At 35.5% G+C, this 19,095-nt stretch overlaps 2 protein-coding genes across 2 annotated transcripts; both read right to left on the bottom strand.

Moving 5' to 3' along the window:
- Window positions 1-3,039: 3,039 nt before the first annotated feature.
- Window positions 3,040-5,331, bottom strand: LOC111511776 (putative exonuclease GOR). The gene has a single exon (XM_074180074.1). The coding sequence runs from the start codon at window positions 4,982-4,984 to the stop codon at window positions 3,626-3,628; it is 1,359 nt and encodes a 452-aa protein (XP_074036175.1). The 5' UTR covers window positions 4,985-5,331; the 3' UTR covers window positions 3,040-3,625.
- Window positions 5,332-14,097: 8,766 nt separating this feature from the next.
- LOC141484594 (uncharacterized) lies at window positions 14,098-19,089 on the bottom strand. The gene is given in 2 exon segments (XM_074179565.1): window positions 14,098-15,554; window positions 15,588-19,089. Coding segments are annotated over 2 exon segments (993 nt in total). The 5' UTR covers window positions 16,247-19,089; the 3' UTR covers window positions 14,098-15,220.
- Between the last annotated feature and the right edge of the window lie 6 nt (window positions 19,090-19,095).

The following is a 19,095-nucleotide window of genomic DNA, read 5'->3' as shown; positions in this document are numbered from 1 at the left end:
TACATCTCTGTGATTTTTTGCACCGAATATAAGTAATTTCGACTTGGATGTATTATTCATTAAGCACATATTTTCAGCAAGAGATGAAAATGTATCGAGATCGTGACTGATCCGCCTATCAGCATCATTTACTCTGTGTGGTTCAAAAGAATAGTAGATTTGGGTGTCATCGGCATAAAGATGTACACAGCAATGCTGAAGGCATTTCACTAATTGACTGGTGTATATCGTAAATAGGAGAGGACCAAGAATTGATCCCTGTGGAATGCCTGTTTTCAAATTCAAAGGCGTGGAATATACTCCATCAAGAACAACTTCCTGGCGTCTATTGTGTAGATAGTTTCGAAAAAAAAGAACTGAATCATCTGACAAGCCAATGTAGTGTAAGATCGACAATAACAGCTCATGATTGATGGTGTCAAATGCCCTGCTGAAATCTAGAAGAGCCTGGACGGTACATTGATTTCGATCACTCGCATTGAAAATATCATCGGTTACCTTCAGTAGAGCTGTTGTAGTACAGCTGTGACCACGCCTAAAACCCGACTGTCTAAGTGTGATGTAGAAGGCACACTTTCAGTTGGTACCGGAGTATTTGAAGAGAGAATAGGGCTATCTGAATTCAGTTCCTAAAGGGTATACTGGTGACCACTGGTGACCAGGGTGTTCTTCTTTATTTTCGCAGACAGGTTCTTAGCTTTTGCAGCTCTAAAATGAACTACCAACTGCTTTCTCATTTGTCGATCTTCGTAGGGTAAATTTTCAACGAACGCTATCCCTAAGTGTTTCAGAAGAGATATATTTGAGAAAATCTCAGACTTTTTCAGATTAGACAGCAGGTCTAGTATTGGTTGTTTATCAATTTTTTTCTTTACAAAACAACGATTGATATCAGAGTTGGTGAAGGATATTTTGAACTAGTCCTTTATGAATTTAACTACTTCTGGAATGATAAGTGAGCTCTTTTAAACCATATATAAGAATGGAATTCTGCTTTAGCTGTCTCTCAGTGTTCAAAAGCCTTGATCACAGGAGGTTATTTTCATCCTTCAATTCATTGACAGTGTGGTTCAAAGCATCAATTGTCTTCTGAAACTCAGCCTTTATAGTTTCGATCTCAGCTTTTGTTTCTTCTCCGTCTTTACTGACTTTGGTTAAAAGTGTATATATAGGTATATCTCTATTAGAGATATTTTTTACAGTCATTATTGATGGTTTTTGAAGGTATATTTTTCATATGAAATAACCCCACTCAAATTGCACCCGCCACTGTTTAGTTTCACTATCAGTAGAAGAAATGAAAAGGACAAAAACAAATCTGATATGAATCGAGACAGTTTTTTACGATGGGTTAGAAATGAATAATGCTCACTTGAGAATCTTCATGCAGTTCTACAGATCTAACCACTGAATCTTCTGGTTCGCACTAAGGAAATGAAACTGTATGATTCAACACACTCGATTCACAAAGAAAAACGGCTTTTTTAGGAAAATATTTCCTTATCAAAACACTGCCGAACGGAGAGCTCAGTTAAACACAGGCGCACCAGCGGGTAAGCTACAAGTCATCAATCTCCCTCATGAATCACATAAGCGCCCCCTAATTTTTTCTGGGCCCCTTACCGCCGTCATCTAAGCGCTCACTTTGGGAAATACTGCCTAAAATAGATACTTTCGCTCACTATGAAAATTGATAACTTTTTTATAGATCAAACAATTTGTACTCGTTTTGGCAATATTTGACCCGAACACGTTTTTCGTGGGATATCAATTCATATTGTCCGTTGCTTGCAGTAGTCACTATTATAAGAAAATGAGGGTCATTTTTGGAAATGTACAAGAATATTTCCATTATATTTGTGATGTTTTATAATCACTAAAACCTTCCTTCCCCCCTGCTAATACGTGATGAGCTTTTCGACTAGTAAACATTTTTTTAAATATCATGTTTAAAAACAGGTAGGCACAATCTAATGTAATTAGGCAGGTTGCAGGTTAGTTCGACTGACAAAAACTAATGAAGAAATGGTGTTATCATATGAAAAGTCGCGCGTTGAATGAAAAAACCATTACTCGTGATCTCACTGAACCACTTTTCTACCATATAGTATTTCGTTATGAAAGTTCTGTGCAAACTTCTATTACAAGGGATACAAAGGAAAAAACAAATGCAACATTTTGAATGCTTTAGCCATAAAGAGGTCTAACTGCCTCAAAAGAGGTACATTTCCTTACAGTGAGGAGGATTGATGATATAAGTGACTAGCGAACCGCCCTGACTCCGCACGGGTGCAATGCTGACACTTAATATGAATTCCCCCACCGAAAGTTCGAAGGCATTGAGCAAAATTGATGAAAAAATAATTTTGTGTTATGGACGGGACTTTTTCCCCGCGGCTGACGCCCCAGTTGGAATATTTAAAAATCCTTTTTTTATTGCACATCTACAACATAAAAGGAAACTACATACAAAATCTCAGCTTCGGAAAATATAGCGGTACGGAGAAACAGTGATGAAAAGGTAATTTTCATATGTTAACGCGTCCCTTTTACGGGGGGCGCCCCCCGTGCGAGAAGCGCATCTAAGACCTAAGAAGCACCTATTTCAGCTTCCTAGGACTACGGAGAAACAGATGAATTAGTAAGTGTTGAGTGAGTGACTTTTGCATTTATAAGTATAGAAGATGCGACGAACTTGAAATTTTTGAATTTCATATAAGCTCTACTGGGTGGGAAATTAATTTCACGAAAAAGTCGGAATTGACGGCTTTCCGTTGATACATTCTTTTTCTTCCTAACACGTCAAAATGTTACTGAGAATATTCAGGTAGGTACTTTGATTGAACTACCATTTTTGAGGCTGAAAATAATAAATTATATTCTTTGAAAATTCAACGCAAGTAACACTGAAAGATACTAAAACTGTAATAAGCCATATAACTCCTCATCCTGAACAAATTTTCTGAATATTTTGACATATCATCAACAAAAAGAATACAAATGTTGAAAAATCAGATATTCTGGTTATACATTTAAAAAAAACGGTTTTCGCTTCACTGTCAAAGCCAACTTGTATTCCAAAAAAGAAAATATTCTTAGCATATCGTCGTGATAAATCTATTTTATGGGAATTTCTGAAAAAAACTTGTAGACCATCACACTACGTTCACCAAAATATTGGTCCGATATGACCAATGTGATTTTTGCAAATAAATGTACAATACCCAATTGAATGACGAAACAAATTCACTATACTTCGTTTTTTGAGAAGTAATGCAAGTTTAAAAATGTGTATTCGACAAATACATTCATCAAGATCCGCTTTATTGTATCGATGCAGTCAGCTCGTTTATTTATCCACTGAAAAACTTTTGGAAAAAGGGATAAAATAAATCAACAAAAACTGTTTTCAAATATGCCCACGTTCATTTCAGATACAAACCTCACTTGATTGAATCTCAACTAGGAGGTCAAATGACCCAGGAAACCCCTAAGTTTTTTTTTTAAATATGAAAATTCTCATTTCATACAGCAACACTTCGATGAGAGTATTATATGCAGTAAATGGTAAGTGCTGAGAGAAAAAACAATAATATCAAATTTTATCTTTAATTCGCGAACAGCTTCAGGGATACAAATCATTTTTGACACGCCACAACATGAGATCCATGCATGCAGCGGCATCTTCGTAACTGTTATGGCCTTCTGTGCTGGACTGTATACTGCGATGTAGCACCGTTGATGCTAATTCCTTCAGGGCCTTACGATAGGGAAGCCCTTTTTCGTGTTCAAACACAAGGGCGGTGTCCACTATATTTTTATGTGCAATTTTCAGAGCTCGCAAGTCGCTCTCCAAAGAATGGCCAATTAAAACTGTTTCTGCTCCTATGAACTGCAATAGGTCATATTGCACTTCGTGTATTCTTTTTGGGGCATTGACTTCCATATCATGGGCCGTTATTCCAGAAAAGCGAGTATTGTAGTCTACAATCTCATGATTCGGCTTCACATAAGAATCATAAACTAAGCCTCCATCCATACGGACAACGGTGACTTTTGTCAACTCCAATCCTCTCACAGTGTAACACATTTCACAGTCCAATGAATAAACTCCACCAGTTTCACCGACAAACTTCTGCCTTCGTTTCGTAATTACATAATCATGAAGATCTTCTTGATCGTTATGTCCGATTCCACTCCACACATGAAGATGACTCTCCGTGCAACCCAAGGAACCAAATTTTTGATAACAGCAATCGTGAATGAAGTATCCGTAATTTTCATGAGATGAAATATTACATCGACGTCTTTTACCCCAATGGTGGTAACACTTCTCCTGCGTAATGTAGGCGTTTGCAGTCGTGAAAAATATTTTCTGGCACCTGCAGCATGTCCTCATCAAACATTTTGCTGTAGGCCTGAACTCCTGGGCATTGATATTTAATCTTCCGTCACGAACCGGAAAGCTAACGCTATGAGATTTTTTCCTTGTTGAACTACTTACTGGCTCGATTGGATAACCTAACGTCAATAATAAAGTGGGAGAGATCACATATCTGCGAAGTAATAAACCAAATGTTCCCTCTGAAACCCCCAAAGCAATAAAGTGAGGCGAAGGCTGCAATATTCTTGAGACTGTCTTGTATCCCGATACTGGAACAAGTGGAGCCACTTGATATGTCAAATCTTGTGAAATGTACTCTCTTCGTCTTGAATTTATTCGTGGAAGTAATTGACAATAGGTGTTATTTCTTCGCAAAATCCTATTACTACCAGAATAATCCTTTCTTTGGTAAGATTCTTTATGAAAATAATTCTCCACATCTTGGTGTGATCCTAGAGGGTCATAGTTAGTATAGTAATATTCATCGCCGCTTCTTCCCTGTTCGATCCGGACACTATATCGACCGCAATGACGGGATGGAGGCGGAACATTCTTGGTCATCAAAAGGTTATACTGTACCAGTTCTTCTATGTTACTCATTCTTGGTATTCTCAGAAAATTTCTTTCGTCTACGTCTTCTAGTCCACTGTCGCTGAACTGCAAAAAATGTTATTGCAATTACAAACACGTGGTCCTCAACAGAAAGCTTTTCGCTAACCAAGTTAGCATTATCCGGAGATGATTGAAACTCTAAGCCCAAATTGAAAAATTCAGACCATTGTGTGTTAGTAGTAACTAAACCCCGAATGAATAGTTTGTAAAATTTTGAACAACATTTCTTATATAAGTAAAATAAATATTATTGTACTCACCAATCTCCAAATTTCAGTATTGCAATATTACTAATCACAATTTGTAGCAGAAATATATATTATTTTTCGATCACTTGAATGAGATGAATACTTCAAATGAAGAAAGAAAACTTTATCACCCAAATGAAGAGCACATACAGAATGAAAAAGTATTACTTTCAAGTTCTTAAATACTAGAATCATTGTGATTTCAATTTACCTGGGAATCTACCTGACAAAATTGCCTGTCGAATTTACCTGGCAATATAGCCAATATATAAAATTTTCTCTAAAATCTTTCTCCTCCAAAATTTGTATCCCGAGTACCTAAATTACCTAGTTAGAATTTTTGATTAGAGATACGTAGAAATGAAATAAGCCTTCATGTGAAAATTCAGTGAATTTGTGAAACGTATTCCTAAGTCCATGTTGGGGTCATTTTCGAATTTTTTCTATAGTTTCATCATTTGAAAATGGAATTTTTCAACAATAATGCATATAATTCGATTGTGTACATCTCGTTATGATCTCATTTAAAAGAGTACTTCACGAATACCAAAGTACTAAATTTAAATAGAGTTTTTTTATTTAAAGTGTGTGTACGTACGAAATAAGTTATACCTACTTCGTTGATTATTCGTTTAAATTTATTCATGTATTCCAAATGTTTATTAAAATTTATTTTGATACTATCGTCATGTTGTACTGTGTATGGGTCAACCTGACGATAAATTTTATCATTCCAAATTTTAAGATTACTTTATGAAAGGAACATTTAATCCAATATTTGGAATAATTGATTTTTTCCGAATATTTATTATTTGTATCCATTATTGATTCATTTGTACACTTATCACATATTAAATAAATATGTAAACTTTCATTTCAGTTTATGTACGTACGTACCTACTCAAAGTAATATGTAAAAACCACTTTTATCACTCATAATCACAGTAAATTCTCTTTTAATAAATAAATTGTTAATGAATATCAGGTAGCACGATATATTATTTGAAAAAAACTATTTACGTATTTATATTCAGATATATATATATGTATATATATATATATATATATATATATATATATATATATATATATATAATCTAGAAAGGTTAATGCAGTCAAGCTGCTGGAAAATAATTCCATGAAAATCAAAAAATAAATAAATAAGTACTCTTTGATCATTCCCATATTGATTTCAATTTAAGAGCCACCGGTATTATTATTCAATCGAGGACCGCCTGCCCGGTACTGACGATGCCCAATAGGCTGAAACAGCTGTATACCGGTGGCTCTTAAATTGAAATCAATATGGGAATGATCAAAGAGTACTTATTTATTTATTTTTATATATATATATATATATATATATATATATATATATATATATATATATATATATTGTTCCTAAGGTAACGTGTAAGCGACAACGTGACGTCACTGCGTCACGTTGCCCCTAAATGTCCAATATGTATTTACTCACAACAAAAATAAGGCAAAACAAACTCAGCTAACACGCCGCAGTGACGTCACGTTGTCGCTTACACGTTACCTTAGGAACAAAACACATAATACATTTTTTAAAGAAGAACGTCATTGAAATTCCCTTCAAAATCCCTATTGCTCTTATTTCGAGTGTAATCTTATATCTTTATTTTTTTATCCTATTTTCTTTGAATTGTCCTTGCTTAAATTAACGAACCAGAGGGTTTAAATAAAATAGTATTGACTAATGATTCAATAAACCTGGAAGGCCATTTCAAAAATTACCATTTGAATAAATCAGTATTCCTAACAACTACAAGTTCTACGGTTTTTTCCGAAGAATTCAGACGGGATTTTGAGTTGGGAGCTACCGATTTCACTTGCCCAAGACAGCAATATTGCATGTAGAAGCAAATGGCTACTTCATTAACTTCCACATCAAGTTCAATCAGAAATAGTGACCCCCTCACTGGAACCCTATAAATTACACAAAAAAATAACTCACCAGTTGCTCTTGAATTTAAATAAGTTACTTCTAGAGTCCTTACGTCTACAAAACCTCTCGAATCCAAAATAAGTAACAAAGGAAAAGGCACAATTGCTTATACAGTATTATATATATTTTATTCGGACTGATACAAAACACGCGTAGTACCTAGGTTCAAAAACACTTGAATAAATATCGGCAATACAGTTGCCAGTTCTCACGCAAACATACGTAGATGTCTTCACTTTCTCTGTTGGTTACTTTTTTTGAAAAACTTTGAGGACGGTCGGTAACGACCGTCCTCAAAGATAGCACGTGAATGTCGTGGTCGGAGAGGAGTAAATTTTTACAATGCGCGCGCGCACGGTCACGAACCTGAAGTTAGCTTCTTCTTTAAATTAAATGGCCGTTGCTTCTTAGTCGAGCGCATTTGGCCAGACTCCTCCTTTCCATAGTGAACAGAAGCTTCGTCTGGGAGCGCAGCTGTCGTGCTCGAGGTAATGCTGCCATCCTAAGGGCCCGTTTCACCAGTCACTGATAAAGTTCCTGATAGCTTAATTACAACTTATCTGATAGATATCTCATTTTATACGTTTCACAAGTGTCTGATAGTTATATCTGGTTCATAAAGTGGTTGGTAACCTAACATTCAGTTTCGGTGCGTGATAAATACTATCTGACAGATTTTAATAGAATAGAATATTTATTTACCAATATTTGATACAATAGTGTATATTTGGCACGTCACTTAAATATCACACACAAATAATATCACAAATGTCACATATAAATGTAGAGTCATGTAACAAAATGAATAAAAACTGAATCAACACATTTTCACACATGAACATATTTACAAATATGATTGTATAATATAACTTATACTTGTCAATTTCACAAAAAAAACAGGTGTATACAAAACAAAATATTTGTCAGGTGTATATGGGATAAAACAAAATACTTACACTACACAAAAAGTTTACACAATGAGGAATTAATTTAGATTCCTCATTCCTCCTATTTTCCCTTTGACAGGTCATTTATTTCTATTTATAAACTCATCTATACTATAAAAAACATTCAGCATCAAATATTTTTTTATTTCATTTTTAAATGAAGATAACGTCATTTCTTTCATAGGCTGAGGAACACAGTTATACAAAATATAACAGTTATAGTATAGAGTTTTTGAATGCAGCTGTGTTATGCCCAGGTATCGACAATAATTGTTTATGTCGTGTATCGTACATGTGTCTTTCCGCAGAGGTATTGAAAGAAAGTATATTAGTTTTCGCGTACACCAGACATTTATAGATGTAAATGCTAGGTACCGTAAAAATATTATTATTTATAAAAGTTTCTTTACAGCTATCTAAGCGATTTATATTGAAAATCAGTCTCAGTAATCTTTTCTGAGCAACAAAGACGCGCTGTAAATGACTCGATCGTCCCCAGGTTAATATATTCAATGAAATATGTGAATAAGCTAATACATAGTACACACTTACAAGACCCTGTTTGGCAATTGTGTCTTTAAGCTGTAAAATGGCAAAATAAGCTTTATTAAGCAGCTTGCAGACGTGGTCAATGTGTGGTTCCCATGTTAACTTGCTGTCTATAAAGGTGCCAAGGAACTTAGTTGTTTCAGATAGAGCAAAATTACAGCCAGGTGTTGATGGCCTCCTAAGGTTAAAGTTCATAAAAACCGTTTTCCCATGTTTTAAAATAAGTTTATTTCTTTGACACCACGCATACACTTCGTCAAGCGTTACCTGAGTTTTGTGGTAAAGTTCCTCCTCAGTAACACCCGACACAGTAACAGTGGTATCGTCAGCATACAAAGTGGTGGCACCATATTGAATATGATTTGGTAAATCATTAACATAAATTAAAAAGAGTAGTGGGCCTAAAATAGAGCCTTGTGGAACACCGAGAGTTACGTCATGCATGTCTGATTGGCATTCATTACATTTTACAATCAGTTTTCTATTTTCCATGTAGGAATTGATATAGCTCAGGAGACATCCTCTTATTCCGATATTATATAATTTTTTAGACAGTATGTTCCTGTCAACTGAATCAAAAGCTTTCGATAGGTCGAAAAATAGAGTTAAAACATATTTGCCATCATCTAGCTCTTTATATACATTTTTGAAAAAATGTGCGGATGCTGTCTCTATTGATTTTGATGGCCTAAATCCATGTTGACAATCTGTAAAAATTTTGTTCCCTTCAATATATGGTAGAATGCGGCAGTAGAGAATTTTTTCTATAATTTTTGAAAATGCACTTAGCAAGGATATTTGTCTATAATTTTCTACTTCACTCATGCAGCCTTTTTTGAAAATAGGGATTATACAAGCTATTTTGAGAAGATCAGGAAACTCTCCGCTAAGAAATGACTGATTTATGAGGTGCAGCAGTGGGTCTGTGATGTTATTGCAAATATTTTTTATGATGTGAGTAGTGAATGATGATGGATTCATTCGAATTTATAGAAGATGAGTTTGATAAATATCTATTAAATCCTGTTATGCGCCCTCGCAGACGTCGTGTAATTAGAAATCGGACAAATTATTTCACTGAACTTGATGAAACAGATTTCAGAGCTTGATTTCGACTTTCTAAATCATCTGTTACTTATGTATTATCTTTGATAGAAGGAAACATGACTACAGTGACTAATTTGTAAGTACTTTTTGTCCTATTCAAAATACTGTAACGTATTCAAAAAACACAACACGTGATTCGCTTGAAAAAGCCATTGCATGGCGAAACACGTGTTGCGTTTTTGTAAAAACTCTGCGCATTTATGTTTTCCTCAAAAAAGAAAGGACCAATAATTCGTTCGTTCAATATCCTACACCAGACGTTGATTTTTTGGGAAACCTGGCTTTTACAGTTTATTACCCAGTTAGGATTATCCGCTGCCCAATAGCGACAATTCTGTGATGACACTACTCCATTTGTAGTGAAAGTGGCTTCGTCGGTATATAAAATATTTTTTAGGAAATTTCTATTCTTTAAATATTCCCCTTGGGCCCATAAACGATATTCCAGGCGTCTTGCTTCGTCGCCTTCTTGAAGTGTGTGTAAAAATTTTGGCTTGAAAGATTTAATATTCTTCGCCTTGAGACATCTCCGAATAGTTTCTCGTAGAATATTCAAATCTAAAATGGCATTCCTTATACTGGCATTAGGATTATTTCCGAAATAATTTAAAATGATTTGATCCTGTCATTCCTGTTTCGTCTTTGTACAGGATTACTTTTTAACATTATTTTTGATACTGCACCAGTTTCATTGAATATTTTATTTATTTTATTCACCGTACCGCAGCTAATACGAGGACGATCTGGATGTCTCTCATTGAATACTCTACAAACCTCTCTAGCTCTTCTAACGTCATCTCCCGAAAGGCGTACAATTTCAATTTTCTTTCTTACGCTAAGTCTTGCAGCCATGACACAAACTAATACGAAGAACTGTAAGGTGAATATTGTTGACAATAGTACACTTAAATGTTTCACAAGTGTCAAAGTGTAATATCATTTCCATGGCAACTAAGATTCAAATTGAAATATTAGGTCTTAGTTTTAGTTAATTTGCGTGAAAACTTGAATGTAATTCCGTTATTTTCATTAAAAATATTTACGCTATTTGTTTTTTTTCATCTGGCGGCACTTTATTGTTGAAATCATAAAAAAAAATATCCTCATGGCTATTTCTGTTGATATAGGGTGTTTTTTGTGACTGTTAGCTATGTGAGTATATATATACAGTGTGACCCATTTAAAATGGAACCACCCCTGTAGAATGTGCATTTTTCAATCAATCTCAATTTTTTTTTATTGAAATATTAAGCATGAAAAACTGTATCTTGACACTAACTTTCACAATTTTAGTTTCATTTCCAAGGCACTCTATGGTTTTTTTTGTTTGTCAAAAACGGCAAAAGTTTATTAGGCAATTTTTGTTTTCGAATTTGACTACACCACTGGATTCGTAGCCGTTATAAATCAAAACTGTCAAATTTTCATTAAAAAATATTCGATAACAATGAAGTTACAACAACTTCAATTTTGGAAACAAAGTATTTGTTTGTAATTTTTATTCAGATTATAGACATATTTGAGATCTGACAACACTGTCATCACCAAGTAGAACACCAGTGAATTTGTACAGTGAAAATCCGAAGTCAACAGCTCAATGCGTTCTACAGTTATAACTCCTGAAAATATGGTAATGTGAGAGATTTGTGGTGCAAGCGTTTTGTAATAAAAATCTGACTACGCCACTGGATTTGTGGATAATATTTCCTTAAAATCATTCATTTGAGTGTAGGTTACGAGAAGTGAAAATTAAAATGAAAATTGAATAATTGAATAACAGAAAATTAAAAGTTCATTTTCAAGTTACGCAGTAGTAGACCAAGTTCAGGGATCTCCCAATTGCGCTTTTACCAAATCTTAATAGAATCTGGAAGTATTAATGGTCATACTTGTAAGCTTTTTGGAAGTTTCCCAATAATAAATAATAGTACTTTTGTAACAGCGCACCTGGAAAATCACATTTTATGAGATTCTGAACTTACTCTACCTTCTTCTATAGCTGATGAAAACAAAATGTATACGAACAAGTTTCAAAGTATTTATTCAACAATTAATTGCCATTAAGAAAAAACTGATACTAAAATAAACATTGATTTAAAACTAAACATTCAAATTTTTGTGGCTTCTACCAAACCTCCATTAAGTTCAATACATTTATCGTATCTCTTCCGAATATTGTTTACACTATTTCTTATTTGTTGAACTGTAATTACGGCACAAGCTTGTCGTATCCTTTGCATGAGTTCAGCTCGATTCGTTGGTCTTGTTCTGTATACTTTTTGTGTCAGAATACCCCACAGAAAAAAGTCTAATATTGTTAGATCAGGCGATCTAGGTGGCCATTCAATTAAGTCACTACCTCGTCCTATCCAATGATTTGGAAACTGGTTATTTAGCCACTCTTTAACAATCCTCGAATTGTGCACGGAACAGCCGTCGAGCTGAAAATATAAATTTACTTGTTCCGCAAGAGGCATTTCATCTATTTCGTCCGATAATTGGTTATTTAGAAATTCCAAAAAAATTTGCCCGTTTATGTTTCCATCAAAAAAATATGGACCTATTATTCTATTTTGTACTATACCACACCAAACGTTAACTTTTTCGGAATATTGACTTTTACAATTTATGATCCAGTGCGGATTTTCCGTAGCCCAATACCGAGCATTTTGCGATGAAACTACCCCATTGGTGCTGAAAGAAGCTTCATCACTAAACATTATGCAGTTTAAAAAATTTCTTGTATTCAGGTACTAGCCTTGTGCCCACAAACAAAATTCCATACGTTTCACTTCATCACCTGCCTTTAAAGAGTGAAGAAATTTAGGTTTAAATGCTCTCATTTTGTTTTGTTTAAGACATCGTCGAATAGTCTCTCTCGGTAAGTTTAAATCCAAACTGGCGACTCGTAAACTTCTGTTTGGGTGGTTTCTAAAATAATCTAAAACAGCACCTTCGTTTAAATTTCTTCTTCGGTGATTATTTTTTAAAATATGTTTGCTGACTGCACCGGTTTCTTTAAATGTTTTGTTAATTTTACTGACGGTGCTTCTGTCAATGGGAAGTCGATTTGGATGTCTGTGATTAAATATCCTAGCTGCTTCTCTTTCACTATGATAATTGTCCCCAGAAATTCTCACAATTTCAATTCTTTCTTCTAATGATAATTGCAAAGCCATTATTAAATGCACGTAACTAACAACTATTATTTTATTTATGATTAACTGTCAAAATCACAGCCTACTGTTGATTTATTATAAAACCTTTGCATAATGAGTTCAGCTTCCTCAAATTATTGATATCTCCTCTAAAAGATTGTTTTAGCTGAGTTATGAAGAATTTACAGGGAACAATTTTTGTCCTGCTCTCTGTGTTATTATTGAATAAATGATTTCCATGCTTTAAATCAATTTGATTTTAGCGGCTATGCGGAAGAATGTACTAAGTACTGCATAACTTGAAAATGAATTTTTAATTTTCTGTTATTCTAGAATACACTTCTCGTAACCTACACTCAAATGAATGATTTTAAGGGAATATTATCCACAAATCCAGTGGCGTAGTCAGATTTTTATTACAAAATGCTTGCACCACAAATCTCTCACATTACCATATTTTCAGGAGTTATAACTGTAGAACGCATTGAGCTGTTGACTTCGGATTTTCACTGTACAAATTCACTGGTGTTCTACTTGGTGATGACAGTGTTGTCAGATCTCAAATGTGTCTATAATCTGAATAAAAATTACAAACAAATACTTTGTTTCCAAAATTGAAGTTGTTGTAACTTCGTTGTTAACAAATATTTTTTAATGAAAATTTGACAGTTTTGATTTATAACGACTACGAATCCAGTGGTGTAGTCAAATTTGAAAACAAAAATTGCCTAATAAACTTTTGCCGTTTTTGACAAACAAAAAAAACCATAGAGTGCCTTGGAAATGAAACTGAAATTGTGAAAGTTAGTGTCAAGATACAGTTTTTCATGCTTAATATTTCAATAAAAAAAAAATGAGATTGATTGAAAAATGCACATTCTACAGGGGTGGTTCCATTTTAAATGGGTCACACTGTATATATATATATATATATATATATATATATATATATATATATATATATATATATATATATATATACAGAAATCAGAAAAGGAATTTCTGGCAAAAACATTTGCACTGACAGCAGACAAGCTCTATTAGCCTTGAATAGACAACGTGTTACCTCAGGGCTAGTACTAGAGTGCCACCAAGATTTAGTCAGAGCCTCGGTAGATAATAACATTATCCTGAGGTGGGTTGAAGGGCACGACAGGAGTGAAGGTAATCGTATTGCCGACTCTTTAGCCAAGGGAGCGGCTGGACTAAGAATTTTAGGACCCAGTGGCACCTACTGCCTGATGACTTCGACAATTGCGGAACTAGCCAAATGTTACTCCCATGCTCAATTCCTAAAGAGATGGGATGGAATCAAAGGATGCAATATTGCCAGGATCACCCTGGGCGACCCTGGGAAGCTGGCACCGAAGAAATATTTGGCGATGATCAGGAGAAATCTATGCTTGACAGTAGAATTTCTGACTGGCCACTGTCAACTGAGGAAACACCTCCGTAATATATGGTTAGAGGACACACTTCTATGTAGGATGAGTGAACAGGAAGATGAGACTGTCAGGCATGTCCTTTGCGAGTGCTCGGGGTTATTGTCAATAAGAGAGTGTGTGTTCGGCGAGTCTTGGCCTACACCTGCATATATAAAGTAGATATCTCCAAGTGACCTGTTCACCTTCCTGGAAAGAACAGGATGGACGGTGACTTTGGAGGACAACTCCTCGGGAGGATGTACAATGGGTCTCATGTGGTCTAAGTGCTGTGGGCTTACACTCGCCCTCACTACTCTACAGATACAGAGAACATTCGTTCTACCCAATTCGCTGAGGGTTAAAGCAAACATCCTCTGTATTTCCCTTTCATGAACAGTCAGATTTGGATTAAGTTGGTTTTCGATGTTCGCCAAAGTCAGCGGTTTGCAATTCTTGATTTCAGTCTGCATATATATTAATAATGGAGTGGAAGCATCATCGAAGCATGTTACTTACCTAGCTACGACCCTACCTTTTTTTGTACCACACATCTCTGTCTGACATAGTCAGGGTAACCGCAACTACTAGCATTCGTAATGCATCGTTGTAAAATGTGAGATAGGCCTGGCCAATCTCTATACCGAATATTGATAAAAACGTCATTGAAATCATCTTTAATATAAGTTGATATATGGCCTATGTGAAAGGGAGGTATAACCGTAGTTTCGTAGTTTCTCTGGCTAATATATTCACTTTCCTTGCGAGTAATTTGCTCAAGTCAAATGACACGTTCTGACTGCGATTGAATAATCTAATTTAGCTACCCTGAATAACAACCGTTACCTTTTCGTGATTCATGGATGGCTGCCCTACAATTATAGAAACATTTTGAACGTTGTCTGGGACCACGAGTGCTTCGACGTTTGCGATCGCCAAATCAACTGCCAGAGTAATTCGTACCTTTGTGAGAACACTAATCGACCCACCTCCATAACCTCGTAAACACACTATAGTAGGTTCACTCTGTAGGTTCAAGTTTTGAAATCCTGACATTTTTATCGTAACCGCTGCACACCGGGCATCAACATAACCTCTCAAGGGTTCCCCGTTAAAAACGCATTCAATGAAATAGCATATTATATTCGAGTAGTATACGATAGGTACTTATAAAACATCAGTAGACTAATCCTCGTTTGATATATTTCCATGTTTACGTAATTGTGGTCGTTGGCCAAACTTACACTTGGATTCTTCGGGGCCCAATAAATGACACCAACGACATTCCAGACGTATTCGGGGACATTCCGACTGGTAGTGGTCCAACATTTTGCAGTTGAAACATTGTACGATTTTGGTTTCCAGTTCTTCTAGTCGGTAGACGCTGTTTGAAAGACAATGATTGTCTAAAGTCTGGTTTTTAGCACTCGTCTAATACTACACATGATATTACCCGACTTGTCGTCCCATAACAGAAAGATATTCTTCGTACAGGGCCTCGGGTGTTAGGTGACGTGCTGCTCGAGCACCGTTTTGAGTCGTAACTTCAGTGATTCCATCGATGATACATGACACAGCATGTCTCCCTAATATTTGGCATGTTATAAAGAGTTCCATTTTAGTGAAATAATAATTAGTCATGGTTTCATCTGGCCGCTTTATCCTGTTTAATATTTTTCTCAAAACTAGAGCATAGTCCACCTGATCTGGGAATGTTTTCATAATCAGGGCTTTACAGTCCCGCCAATAATTAGGATAATTTGATGAACCATGATACCACGATCTTGCCATTCCTGAGAATCGAGACTGCATATGGTAGATCGTTGTGACGTCATCCCAGCACATGTGTTGTGTATTAACGTTCGTTATGGGATAAGAATTAATATTTTGTTCTGGGACTTCGTGTTTATGTTACCTGGCAAAGACAGCGGTGGAATTATAATCTAAATACGTCCTTCGTAATACTGTACAAATTTTTGAAGTGAAAATGGGTGAAAAAAAAACGTGAAGGCAAGAAAAAGTCGATTTCCCGAAATAGGCGTATTTCCCCAAGTAGTACTAGTAGTGATAGTGACAGTATCATGAAACAGGAATTGAAAAGATTGAAATCTGAATTGGAAAGATTGAAACAAAGGCGGGTCAAGTACACTCGTCAAACAGGTGACGAGTTTCTGGTACCTCTATTCGATCCGTCTCAAGATGACTCAGTGGTAGAACAATTGTTTGGTGGAGTCGATCATCTGGCTGCAATGTTGGTTGGGATGATGATTCAATAATACGGTTGATATCGGGAAGGTTGAGAGGCAACGCACGGCAGTGGTTTGACGAAAATGCCAAACATGACGCACGTTGGGAAGAAGTAAAACGTTTAATGAAACTTCAATTCCATAAGTCTGTTTCACTTTCTAATTTGCTAAAGAGTGCTGCTAATTATGAAACAAAACCTGGTCAAAACTTAGGCGACTATTGTTCTCAAAAGTTGTCAAAATCGAGGGCACTCAATTTGGCAATTCCTGATGAGGATTTAATTGATGATTTAATAGGTGGTATTACGAATGGAAATTCAGCTCGTACTGTTAGATCACCCCAGTATAATGATGCTAATTTATTATATGCTTATTTGAATACCATGGGAGATATGCCATCTCAAATCACAGTCCCTAGTGCTAGTTACCGAACTCCTTCATTTGATAGTCGTCCTGTTCATCAAGATCAAAATGAACATTTCATTCATTTGATAGATGTTCACGATAGTGAAGGGACATTTCGAGAAATAAAATGTGACAATGTTAACAAAAGTGATAGAAAGCGATGTGAAAGACTTCTTCAAACATTTTCAGATCGCATTTCTCATTCCTCAAAACAATTGGGTAGAACAAACACAGTTGAAATGGTCATCAAATGTCACCGTATTCCTGAAACTGAAAAAGATATATTACGTAATATGAGTCGAGAACTTTTTAGAAAACGGTATAATTCGTGAATCTGTGTCCTCATACGCCAGTCCTGTCATGTCGTCCTGTCAGAAGACTGGTGAATATCGTATGTGCGTACATTTTCGGAAATTGAATTATATCACTATTGAAGCTAAATATCCACTTCCTATAATATATGAACAAATTGACAAGTTGGGTGGTTATAAATATTTCGCAACCCTTGATCTGGCTTCTGGATATTATCAGGTACCTATGGCAGAAAATTCTATAGCTAATACAGTGTTTGTCATTCCAGATAGGCATTATGAGTTTTTTCAAATGCCTTTCGGGCTCACGAATGCCCCGTCGGTTTTTCAAACTTTAATCAATACCGTTTTGGGAGATCTCAGGAATAATATTGCTTTTTCATGCATTGATGACATTGTAATCCCATATACCTCCGTTGACCAGGGGCTTGAACGTTTACATATGGTCTTGTCAAAATTGAGACAACATAACCTCACTTTGAAGTTAAGTAAAAGTGTCTTTATTGGAACAACTATAGAATATTTGGAAAGGGAAATCAACGAAATCAGCAAATGCAATGTAATAGAAGCTCTACGCAGACAAAAGAGCAAGCATGCCATTAAAGCAATGACTAGCCTAATATATCTTTCTGGATCACCTACAAAAATAATCAGTGATAGAGGATCAGCTATTACTTCTGGCAGTTTTCGAAATTTTTGCGAAAATTATGGAATTAAACATATTCTGAATGCTGTTGCTACTCCAAGGAGTAACAGACAATGTGAACGCTACAATCAAACAATAGTAAATGCGCTTTCAACTACTGTTGCCAGAAAAGATCCTATGGAGTGGGATTCACATATAAAACAAATTCAATATGCAATAAATACTAGCCACAATAAAGGTATCAAAGCTACACCAATAGAGTCATTGACTGAATTCAGTCCAAACCATGGAATGGAAGTAAAATTATTATTTAGTGTGAAATATTCGATTGACCGCCTAGATCCCAACCAATTTTGAAATAGAATCTCGAAGCATATAACAGAAGATCGAAAATTGCATAAGCAACGATATGATCGATTGAGACGTAATGCAATAAGGTATAACGTGGGTGATTTGGTTATGGTTCAAATAACAAGTTTTCAAAGCCACAGGTGCAAGCAAAAAACTTAATGCAAAATATAAAGGTCCTTTTAAAGTCACGAAAGTTTTGATTGATGATCCTTTCGAAGTAGAAGATCTCAAAGAAGGTTATAGACACTCAAGAACAGTTACGTCTCCAGATCATCTTAAAAAATGGATAAGCATACAAGAAATTCAAAAGTAAGTTAGGCAAACGTTGCTCTGTAAGTAGAAAAGGTAAACGTTACCTTTGGTGAACGTCACCATTAAGCAAACGTTGCTGTGTAAGTAGAAAAGGAAAACGGTGCCTTTGGTGAACGTCTCCATTAAGCAAACGTTGCTCTGTAAATAGAAAAGGAAAATGTGAACGTTACTATTGAGAAAAAGTTGCTCTGTAAGTGACGTTACCTTTGGTGAACGTCACTATTGAGCAAACGTTGCTCTGTAAGTAGAGAAGGTAAACGTTACTTTTGGTGAACGTCACCATTGAATAAACGTTGCTCTGTTGAATTTTTCTAATATTTATTTTGTTCTCAGGTCAGGATAAGGTCTGAGGAAAGACCTTTTGCAGGATGGCCGAATGTAGGAGATGATTAATGTTGAGATGTGGAGTAACCCTAGATCGGT

The sequence above is a fragment of the Leptinotarsa decemlineata genome, unplaced genomic scaffold (genome assembly GCF_025532065.1).
Source record: "Leptinotarsa decemlineata unplaced genomic scaffold, Ldec_3_MD MMD2_tig00026282_RagTag_RagTag, whole genome shotgun sequence".
Taxonomy (NCBI): Eukaryota; Metazoa; Arthropoda; class Insecta; order Coleoptera; family Chrysomelidae; genus Leptinotarsa; species Leptinotarsa decemlineata.
The sequence above is the reverse complement of the archived record's forward strand: the minus strand, read 5'-3'. Positions and strand labels throughout refer to the sequence as shown.